Raw genomic sequence first — 11,378 nt, forward strand, 5'->3', positions numbered from 1 at the left:
AGAAAATTCCATAGTCTAGACACAGCTGGAAGGAGGCTGGGAACAAGCTGGGAGGTCATCTGGGGCCAGGGTCAGGTTTAGCTTGAAGTTGAACTCACATCTGGGTCAGAAGTCAAATGTCCAGATATAGTGTCTGGGATCTTCCATTCTAAGTGCTGCCTTACAAGGGAGCATGGGAAGCTTAGATGCTGCTCTGCCTGAAACATCAGGGTTATTTCTTGGGCTGTGAGCAAAGGGCAATCTCCAGGAAGCTAGGAGAGTGGGCCCCGAGCAGGACACAGGCTGGTGAACTGCCTCCAACCTCCTGTCCCTGGCTAACTTGTGGCCTGACTCTAGACTGCTGATACCTGGGGACGTTTGCTGCCCTCCTTTTGGTTGCCCTGCCAGCCATGGCTCTGTGAATCCTACCTTCTCCACTTCAGGGGCCTGACTTAGATCTTACCTGGTTTAGGTGGTTTTCCTCCAGGTCCCAGAGCTGCAGAGGGAAGAAATGATAATGAATGGCAGGGAAGAGATGACTTACCCTCCACCCCTCCTTTGGTCTGACACAGGGTCTTGTCATAGCCCAGGCTGGCCTCAAATTCATGATATAGCCAAGGATGGCTTTGAACTCCTGAATCTCCTACCTTCACCTCTCAAGTCCTGGTATGACAGGCATGTACTCCCTCCCATCTTTAGTACTGATCCATTGCTTAAGCCCGCCCCACAGGAGAGGGTGAGGGCGCCTTTCCAAGTGCTAGAGTAGATGTCCTCTTACTTAGACACGGAACCCCTGGAATACCATCTCTCCCTCCGGATTTTTGGTTGAGTGACATTTCTCAGTTTGAGACTGTGTCTCATGTAGCTCAGGCTGGTCTCAAACTTGTTATGTAGTCAAGGGTGCTCTGAACTCTTGGTCCCCCAGCTTCTGCCTTCTAAGTGCCAAGGTTATAGGCATGCACCAACATCTCCAGCAATTTCTCAGGGAAAACAACAAAGGTAGAGGGCCCTAGGAGGACTATCAGGATGTTTTTTTCAAGTAGGTCTCTTTCCCAGAGGATGCTCAACCTGTATAACAAAGACCCTTAGTTGCTGGGATCTCTTGAAGAGTCAAGTTTAATGAGGTGTGTTGGGGGTCATGATGGTACTCAGATCCTTTCATTGAGGAGTCTAAGGCTAGTTTCTTACCTCCTCCTGCTCCTCCTCCCAGGCCTCCGATACCAGCCCCTGTTGTGTGCATTGAGAAAGATAGAGAGAAAAATATCAATTAGTATCCAGATGAGCCACACCCCACCACCCACCACCCACTGTCACATTCTAGCTGCAGGACTTTGGGCAAGTCAACTCCTATTACCATCAGTTTCTTTTTCTGTGTCATTGGCTCAATAGCCTTATGTCAGTTTGTCCTAGGATGGAACTAGAGGGACTTTTGACTTCATGTCAGTTATTTTAAGATAGGGTTTCTGTGTATTGTTTTGGAGCCTGTCCAGGCACTTGCTCTGTAGACCAGACTGGCTTCAAACTCACAACGATCCTTCTGCCTCTGCCTCCTAAATGGCTGGGATTAAAGGCGTGCACCACCACTGCCCAGTTCATGTCAGTTATTTTCTTTCCATTTTTTACGTATGTGTGTCTAGTGTGTGTGTGTGTGTGTGTGTAGGCCCATGATGTCTAGAGTCATCCTCCATCACCCTTCACCCTTATTCATTGTTGCGGGGTGTCTCAATCAAACCCAAAGCTTGGCAATGTGGATAGCTAGCTCATTCAATGATTACAGGCATTCATCACACCCCTGCTTTATGAGGTGCTGCGGCTTCACACACACCAGGCAAGCACTCTACCAGTGGAGCCACATCCCCAGCTTTGTTGCTCTATTTCTCTTTTCTGTTATTTGCCTCGGGTGGATTGCCAAGAGTGAGATTAATGCTTTGAGGCCTGTGAGCCTTCCAATGGCAGGAATGTGTGAAGGCGCCAGCCTCCTGACAGCAGGGATTGTGCTCCAACTTGTACAATATTTACGTTCCTGATAACTCTTCCATTAGCAGCTTTCTTTAGGGTGGAGACTGGGTCTTGCGTGCAGCTCAAGCTGGCTTTGAACTCTTGACTCTCTCTGTGTCTGGGGTGCTACTGTCTCCCTCCATTAATCGATTCACCTCTTTTGAGGCAGGAGCCTGAGTTCTCTCTACAGCCAAGGACGGCCTTGAATGTCTGTTCTTTTGAGCGTTGGGACTACAGGCATGTCACCATACCTGATCCATGCAGTGCTGTGGTGGGACCCAAGGTTTCACACATGCCAGGCAAACATTCTGCTAACCGAGCCACATCCCCAGCCTAGTTAACTTCTTCAGAAAGTGGGCCTGATTTGCAGGTCCTTGGTGGCAGACATCTCAATGTGACAGCATCTCTGGCCCATGAAATAGCCTAGTGGGTAAAGCTCACTTGCTGCCAATCCCAACATATTGAGTTCCATTCCTGGGACCCACATGGTGGTAGGAAAGATTCCCAAACATTGTCCTACAGAGCTGGGCAGTGGTGGTGTCGCACACTTTTAATCCCAGCCCTTCGGAGGCAGAGGCAGGTGGATCTCTGTGAGTTCCAGGCCAGCCAGGGATAACTAGTGAGACTCTGTCTCAAAAAATGAAACAAATAAACAAAAAGAAACAACCAAACATAGTTGTTTCCTGGCCTCCACATGCAAACCCTAAAAAATAAATGGAATAAAAGTATTTAAAAACATTCTATTTCTCATGAACAGTCCATCTCCATCTGTCATACACAGGTGTGTGGAAATTTCATGTATGTTACCTGGATAATAGACTCCACCAGGAACTCCCCCAGGCACAGCTCCTGGAACCCCTAGAAGGAAGGAGGTAGACTCTTTGATTAGTCAGGGATATCAGACTTCTTTTTTCTCTTGAGACAGGGTTTCTCTATGTTGTGTAGCCCTGGCTGTCCCAGATCTCACTCTGTAGATCAGGCTGTCCTCAAACTCAGAGATTGACTTGTTTCTGCCTCCCCAGTGCTGAGATTAAAGGTATGTGCCACCACTGTCTGGTATCAAACATGATTTAAAGAAGATAAAGATAATAATCATGGTATTGTTTTTCATATAGATCAATGTCTGAGGCTAAACAACTATTTACATATTACTTTTGTTCTTTTTGTATGTTAGCAAGCACTCTGCCACTGAGTCACGTCCCCAACCCCCATCCACTAGGGGATTCTAGGCGGTTGATCTACCATTGAGTCATAACCCCAGCCCCTCGCTGGGGTATTCTAGAAAGACATTCTACCACTGTACCATGCCCTGACTTTTTATTTTACCGAGACAGATTCTCACTATGTAGTTCAGACTGGTCTTGACCTTGCAACCCCCTCCTCCCCACCTGCAGTCTCCTGAGTAGCCGAGATTATGGACATGAACCACCACACCTGGCTTCGCAATTTTTCATTCTTCTCAAAGTGTCTCAATGAAGTTGGAGGGGCAGAAATTCTTAATGTGGTTCCAGCAGGCTTGAAACCAGGCCCAGAGATGTTAAGGGAAGTGGCTGGGGCCACACAGCTGGATAAACATGAAGCCTGGAATGAACCCAGGCCACTTCTCTGAACAGGAGGCTTAACATTGTTGAAGAGAGAGGACCCAGCCTGTGGTTTTGGCTGGGCACTGGGCAAGGGACTCTGCCTACCTGTTTTGCCTATGACTTTGCTCAGAGCTGGGCAGAAAGGCTGGAGACAGTTCTAAGAGGGCAGGTTGGTTGATGGTACCCATTAAGAGATGTAGCTGATGCCTGGTGTTAGCCATTCCCACTCTGGTAGGATAGTGCAAGGTCAGTATCCTTGGCCTCTGGGCAGCTCTCTTTGGGTGGGGTTCTGGCCATCTGACCTAGGGTTGTTTTGGGAGGCGCCAGGACTGGAGGGGGGCAGGAACACCATGAATGAGCAAATCAAATAGTTTCCTAAGGAACAGTTAATTCCAAGCCAAGGTCACGAGTTCAGCCCCCAGGGACCAGCCGAAGCTCTCACTAGAGATGCTGGCCCTGGAGCTGTAGTCATGGCAACAAATAGAGACTCCCATACTGAGCCATGATCTCCAAGTCACCTTGTCACTATGGCCCAGCTCTGTGTTGCTGAAGGGAGCCCGAGAGTCACATGATGGGGGACATAAAGTGGGTTCCAGCCAGTCATGTAGCTTTGTAGTGGGTTCAAGGAGACCTCTCAGCTAGATGTCTGTGTGTCTGGCCTCGGTGACAATACACAGCTGGGCCTGCCTGGTCCCTGGACCTTGTCAGCCCCAGCAGAGTTGGGAATGTCTGGCTGCCATGGGCACATTGTGCTAAAATCCTGGCACCATCACCTCCTGGGGTCTGTGCCCCCCCCCAGGTCTAGATAGTCTGAGCATTCTGCTCAGAGCTTGGGGGGCTCAGGAAGGGGTGGCCCCAGGGGGTTGAATCTGCAGGAAATAAGCCTTCTGCCTTCTAGCATTGTCCTGAGCTCCCAAACACAGTGACCTGCCCTTTGATTGATGCCCTCCCAGGCTCTGAGCTCAATGCAGGGAGGGTCTCTGCCTCTCTCCTGCACTTTCTCCGATGTTTTTCCTATTCTTTCTGTTCCCCAGCCCCAGGGCTGCCCACAGGAGCAACAGGAACTGTGAGGGGACTCAGGGCACAGCCCTCTGGCTTTTCTCCCAGCTCCTCATTTGATGTGTGATCTCAGGCAAGTAACTTCATCTCCCCAGTGCTGGGGTTACAGGCTTGTGCCACCCCACCTGTTTTATTCCAGGGCTAGGAATAGAACCCAGGGTGCACTCTGCCAACTGGGCCACACCCCCAGCCAAGCCTCACTTCTTTTTCTCCCCCTACAATGTAGGTGTGATGTTAGCTGCCTGGTATGGTCACAAACATTCAAACAAAAGAGATGGATGCTAGTCACACCCGGCACAGAGAGAAATTGTTAAAAGAAAATGCTGGTGATCATGGGTTTCCTGTTTTCTCTTGTACATGGCTAGGGCCAGGTATACAATAGGTACTCAATAAATGGTGAGTGAGGGAGGCAGAGAGATTGTGTCTGATTTGTTTCCCCACTCTCACCACAAGACCCCTGGGGTGGGCTTGCTGAGCCCCTGGCCTGACTGAACCCTACTTCCTCTCTCTTAGAGCTCTGTTTTCTAACCCTCCACCTATGACCAGGCTCCTTCCTGAGGAAGCTATTAATTCCCCTCTCTCCAGCTCTTCTCTCTCTGCTTTCCACAACCATGCTCCATAGCCCAACAACCTTGGTTCACCTTCATACCCAACCCAGGACACCCCAGATAGCTGGAATGTTGTTTTGAGACAGGATCTCACTATGTAGCCTAAGCTGGTTTTCAACATGAGATTCTCCAACCTCAGCCATTAGGATGCTGGGATGGTAGGAGTGTGCCACCAGGCCTGTCTTGAGTTTTTGATTCCTGTTTTTCACTGAGAAAATGGAGAAGGCTGAGAAGCTGCCATTATCTTGGTTGCCAAGCCTGATGATGACTGAGTTCAATCCCTGGAACCCATATGGTGGAGAGGAAGAGCTGACTCCCCCTAGTTCTCTGACCCCCCCATGGTATGTGCATACACACCATAAAATTACAAAATGTGAAATATAATATATAATTTTAATATCATATAATAACAGACTCTGTATATAGGACATGTTGGCACACACCTGTAATCTCTGTACCTGGAAGCAGATACAGGAGGACTGTGAGTTTGAGGTCATGTTGCACTTCATAGGGAGATGGAGGCTTTCCTGGGCTACACACAGGTTCAGGCTAGCCTGTGCAACATAGCAAGCCCCTTGTCTCAAAAAACCATGCACCGAGTCTATGGCATGTCCTCATTCCCACTGCCTCTCCGTGGTGTCAGTGAGTTCTCCCACCAAGAACATCCTCACCTCCCTCCAAGTCCTCTCCTTCTCCAAGGCTGTGCTGAAACCGTCTGCCCCGCCTTCTCCGCCCCGCCTTCTCCCAGCCCACCGCAGTTTCTCCTGCCTTCCATGCTCAGCTGGCCACAAGCAGCTGGCTTGGAGCACACTTGTGTCTGGCTCATTCCTCCTGCTAGCCTTGGGGTGGATCTCATCTCTCACACGTGTGAATCATGATCCTAGACTCCCAGGGATCCAAATAGTCCTCTGGCCTGGGCTAGAACCCCTGAAAACATCCCCTAGTCCTCTGCCTGTAAAGTCTCCGAGATGGGGGACACATCAGCCCTCATTGCATCAGTGTGGTCTGCACAGGCTTCCTCCTGGGCGGCAGCCACTTCCTAGTCCCTCAGATTGTTTTCGGTTTTGCCTTCTTCTCTTCCCCTCCCTCCCTCCCCTCCCCTCCCCTCCCCTCCCCTTCTTTCTACTAACTCTCCTCTCCTCCCCTCCCCTCCTCTCTCCTAACTCTTTCCACTAACTCCTCCCTCCTCTTCTCTTCCAACACAGGGTTTTTTTGTAGTCCAGGCTAGCCTTGAACTCTCTATGTAGCTTAGGCTGGATTTGGGTTTACAGTCCTGTTTTAGCATCCCAAATCCTGGGGATTACAGGCTGTGTCCCCATGCCAGTTAAACTTTTCTCTCCAGTCCCCTCAGACAGACTCAGTCTCTGGAGAGCCCTCCCTGAGCCCTCTGTCACCTCCGTCACCTGTTTATATACCAATCACCTCTGACAGGGAGAATTAAGCCTTAGGAACTGGATTGGGTAGGTCAGGGGTGGTGATAAACACTGACAATCCCAGTACCTGGGAGGCAGAGGCAGGAGGATTGCTTCGAGTTGGAGAGGTCAATGTGTCCTACCTATCAAGTTCCAGGCCACCCAGAGCTATGGCATATTTGAGACTCTAAAACAAAAGTGTGTTTTAACCTTAGAGAATTGGAGCCAGGCTCAGTGCCTCACAGATGCAACGATCAGGAAGTGGAATCAGGAAGATGAGGAGTCCAAGGTCACCCTCACCCACATAGTGAGTTCGAGGCCAGCTTGGGCTATATGAGACCTTGTCTCAACGAAACAAAACAGACACACAAACCAAAAACAAAAAACAAAACAAACAAACAAACAAAAAACCCACCTTAGGGATTGGACATATAGCTCAGAGGTAGAGCATTCACAAGGTCTTGGGTTCAGTCCCTAGCACCAAAAAAAAAAAAAACAAAAAACAAAAAACAAAAAACAACCAACCAACCAAACAAACAAACAAAAACCCGAACAACAACAAACAGCAATAATAAATAGATAATAAAAAACTTAGAAAAGTAAAGGTAGGAGCTAATTACAAGGACTATCGGGTCCTTAGCAAATTGCCAGAGAATACGTCACTTTACCATTTTGCTGTCCCATGATCATCTCAGTGGATATATTTTTGGCAGCTGTCAAGTGGCTACTGTCCCCCTTGTCCCCAAACCCCAGTGACGCTTAGGGGCTGAGCACTAAAATCAGGGGTGTTTCTTCCATTTTGCAGCCAGGAAAACTGAGTCAGCCAGAACAAGAACTTTGGCCTGGTAGCTACATTTGACCTTGGATTTGCTGCTGGGAGGGTCAAAGACCACAGGGAGCAGGGCCAGCGGGTCCTGGCAGGGGGCTCTGCCAAGCCAAAGTCCACTGGGGCAGCCTGGCTTGAGCAGATAAGACCTCACCGAGCTGTTTGTTGTGTGCACGGAGCAGTCTGCCAAGCATTGTTGCTTGTGTATGCCTCTGCGGGTGGGTGAGCCATCCCTGGCTCCAACAGACACATAGAACTGGATCAAGACACTAAATCTTTGGCAGCTTATCAGAGGCATCCACGGAGCTGTCAAACCCCAAATCCCTCAAGCAAGAGCCTCCACAGATCAAACAGAGGAAGAATTCTTGGGTCATAGCATAGACCCAGGTGACCGTCATGCCCATCAGGGTTGAAATCTCCTGAGATAAACTTTCAGTGTGTAAATGAGGGGCAGGGATGCTGAAAATGTTTCTGGTATCAGGACGAACACTGAACTTTGTTTTCTATCTAATCCTCTATCACGTACGTTTTGGAGAAAGGGCTTCATGAAGCCCAGGCTAGCCTAGAACTCACTACATAGATGATGACCTTGAACACCTGATCCTCCTGTCTCTACCTTTCCAAAGCAAAAGGCTGCCACAAGGTAAGGGTGCTACCATGCCTGATTTTTTTTTCTTTTGGTGACTTTTTATTTTAATTTTGCTTGGGGGAGGGCAGGAGATAGAGTCTCTCCATATAGCACAGTCTGGCTTGGAACTCACTCTATAGCACAGGACACACACCGCAATCCTCCTGTCCTAGCCTTGTGAGTTCCTGAGCCACCACACCTGGTTTATACATTCCCTTTAACATAGGGCTAAAGCAAGTCATTATTCAAGTGAAATGCTATCATCACTCCCCTCCTAGTAGTGAGAAGGAACTGGTACCCATGACATCTTCCTCTGGGGAGACTGAGCTCCCCCAGGACCAGAGAGATGGGAGACCAGGTAGGTGTGACCAGTGTTGAGCCCCGCCCAGATCTCTGACCTCTTTGGACTTCAGTGGGCTCAGAACAGATCTTGAAAGACCTCATCGATTCACATGTCTCTTACTGGAACCTAGTGACTCCAGCCACCTGGGACAGAGTTGAGATTTATCTTCATGGGGAATGATGCCAGCTAAGTACTGAGTGATGTCACCCAGGCTAAAAGGGGAGGGTTTGTTCTGCCCTTAAAGGAAGACTCTACCCCAGGGCTGTCTCTCCCCAATATTCCCTGGTATTTCCCACACTCCCTATTTATTTATTTATTTATTTACTTACTTACTTACTTTTTTGACTCAGGGCAGAAAGTTGGCTAATATTAACTTTCAGGGTTGGCATTAGCCTGCTTGAGGCTCTATTTCTGAATCTTTCAAGAGAGTCTTGTGTAGATCAGGCTAGCCTTGAACTCCCTATATAGCTAAGGATGGCCTTGAACTCCTGTTCTTCTGTCTCTACCTCCCGAGAACTGGGACCACAGGCATGAGCCATCACACCTGGTTTATATGGTGCTAGGGATGGAACTCAGGACTCCTAGCATGCTAGGCAAGTATTGTACAAGCTAAGCTCCATCTCTAGCCTTCTTTTAGATGCTTTTGAGACAAGATCTCACTACATAGTTCAGGCTGCCCTCCAACTGGACAGCCTCCTGCCTCAGGTGAGTGCTTTCATGTCTGGGTTCAGTTTCTCCATCAGTAAAGATAATACTTTATGATGAACCAATAGAACCATCAAGGGAGGAGGGTAGACAGATGTTAGGTGACCACATCTGGGACGGGAGGGTCAGGTGACCCAGAGTCACTACTCTTAACCACTGGCTTGCAGCAGCTGTGGCTGCAGGTTCCTCCTGTTGGTTCCCACAACCTCAGTCTTGTCTCAGTTTAGGAACTCTTGTCCTACAGCGGGCTCCTGAGCAGGTCAGTCTCATAGAACAGCTGTTCTTCCCACCCAGCCTCTGACCACAGCCCTGCCCCGCCCCGCCCCACCCTGCCCCGCCCTGAAGCCCCCTGTCCCCAGTTCAAGTTCAGGTTCCCACGACAGGGAGGTCTCTTACGGAAACCAGACTTGACCCAGACTACTCCGGCAGATGGCTCATGGTTTGCATCTCTTTCCCCATAGCCGGATGCACCTTCCCTCTGTGAGCAGTCTCCTTCCTCCTCCATAACCCAATGTGCCTGCTCCGGATACGTATCAGATGACCAAAATGATAACTCGAGGCTCCCTGTAGCCTCTGGTACCAGCTGTGCCCTGTCTGCCAGGAGATGGCATTTTTCCCAGCTCACCCTCCCTGGCCTGTACTCCACACCAGCAAACCCTTCTATGGGCACAGACTCGTACACACTTACAGTGACAACCTACACCTGCGCACCAGGCTTCTTCAGGATTTTATTTTTTTTGAGACAGCCCCATGTAGGCCATATGGCCTCAAACTCACTATGTAGCTAATGATATACTGAATTCCTGATCCTCGGGCCCCACGCAGGTGTGCATCACCACGCCCATCTAGTTTATCCAGGATTTCGTGCATGTTTAGCATGCACTTTATCAACTGAGGCATTCTTAGCCCTCGCTTAGTTTTTGCCTTTTTCTTGAGGTGGGGTTGGTTGGCTTTGAATTTACATGCTGGGATCACAGGTGTGGCTCAGCATACCCAGCTGCGTGTTGGATTTGGGCAGGTCCCACCAGACAACTTCAAGGTTGCCTCCCTCCACCTCCACCTGTCTAGGAATGGACTGGTCAACAGACCTTCATACCTTTCTCAGATACTTCTCCTTCAAGGACATGATCGGCCAGACCCTCACATTGACACCTGTGCAACATAGTATGAAACACACACACACACACACATACACACACACACGCGTATCCCAACATCCCCAAGCAAAGACAAACCAGGATTGTCTCTTTTCCCAGGTGGTATGTGCACAGGTGTGCAAACTGCCACCACTGGGAAAGCACCCAGGTGTCTCAGAGCTTGGACAGAGTGTAGAGACCATCCTGATTTATGGAATGTATGTTTGACAGGACCCCTTAGGCAGAGCTGGCTCCCTAGAGGGGTCAGTCAGTTCCCAGGACCCTGCCTGGAGGAGGGGGGATCTGGAGGTGAAGCGCTCATCCATCTCCAGGATCCCTCATCAGTCTTGTCACCTGGCCGGCTGGGTCCCAGTGAGGGGCAGCATGGGACCGGTGAGGGGCCCCTTACCTCCAGGCTGCGCAGGATGGAGGAGGTTGAGCAGGAAGATCAGCAAGACGCCAGGCTTCGGGACTGCTGCTGTCAGACCCGCCATCTCGGGGAGGACTGCCCCAGCCTGCTCTCTGAGCCTCGTTTTATCCCCAAAGCGTAATTGCTGCCTGGTAGGCTGCTGTGAGGGAAGGAGGGAGGGAGAGAGGGCGGGTGGGAGGAGGGCGGGAGGAGGGGGAGCTGGGGGAGGGGGTCGCGGGGGAGGGGGCAATTACGAAAGGCCAGGCTTGCAACCTGGACCATGGGTCTATTTTCCTACACACACACACACACACAGACACACACTGCTTTCCCCCCATCTCTTTCCCGCTTTCCCTCTGTAGCTGTTTGCTTGCTCCTGGCCCTGTTCCCGCCAGAAAGTGCGAGGGGGCCTTTGCCAGGACAGCCCTCTGGAGAGGAAGCAGGAGGGAGGGCCCAGGCAGCCCGGCCAAAAAATCCCAGCCCTAGCCAAGGCTGGAGTAGCCAGGCCCCCGCCCCACTCCCTGGGCCCCAGGCCCAGTGTGGGGACACAGGCCAGCTGTCCCGCGCCTCAGCTCCCACCCTGGTCCTGCAGACACCCCGACACCCCTTCCAGGCCTAGATAAGGGTAGACCTTACCCAAAACCTGGTTAGGAAGATTGATGGGACTCCTTAGCTCTTAGGGTCTTCCTATA

The 11,378-nt window shown here is 50.4% G+C and overlaps 1 protein-coding gene across 2 annotated transcripts in view; it reads right to left on the reverse strand.

The window, feature by feature from the left end:
• Eln (elastin) overlaps nucleotides 1-10,862 on the reverse strand; it is a 40,552-nt gene extending 29,690 nt beyond the window's left edge. For both annotated transcript variants that reach the window (XM_051204864.1, XM_051204863.1), the window contains exons 1-4: nucleotides 10,687-10,862; nucleotides 2,785-2,835; nucleotides 1,168-1,206; nucleotides 443-475 (exon numbers count right to left, since the gene is read on the reverse strand). In XM_051204864.1, the coding sequence (XP_051060821.1) occupies nucleotides 443-475; nucleotides 1,168-1,206; nucleotides 2,785-2,835; nucleotides 10,687-10,771 (208 nt within the window). In that variant the 5' untranslated portion in view covers nucleotides 10,772-10,862. The remainder of the gene's footprint in view (nucleotides 1-442; nucleotides 476-1,167; nucleotides 1,207-2,784; nucleotides 2,836-10,686) is intronic.
• Nucleotides 10,863-11,378: the final 516 nt, after the last annotated feature.

Source organism: Phodopus roborovskii, unplaced genomic scaffold (genome assembly GCF_943737965.1).
Source record: "Phodopus roborovskii unplaced genomic scaffold, PHOROB, whole genome shotgun sequence".
In the NCBI taxonomy this organism is placed as follows: domain Eukaryota; kingdom Metazoa; phylum Chordata; class Mammalia; order Rodentia; family Cricetidae; genus Phodopus; species Phodopus roborovskii.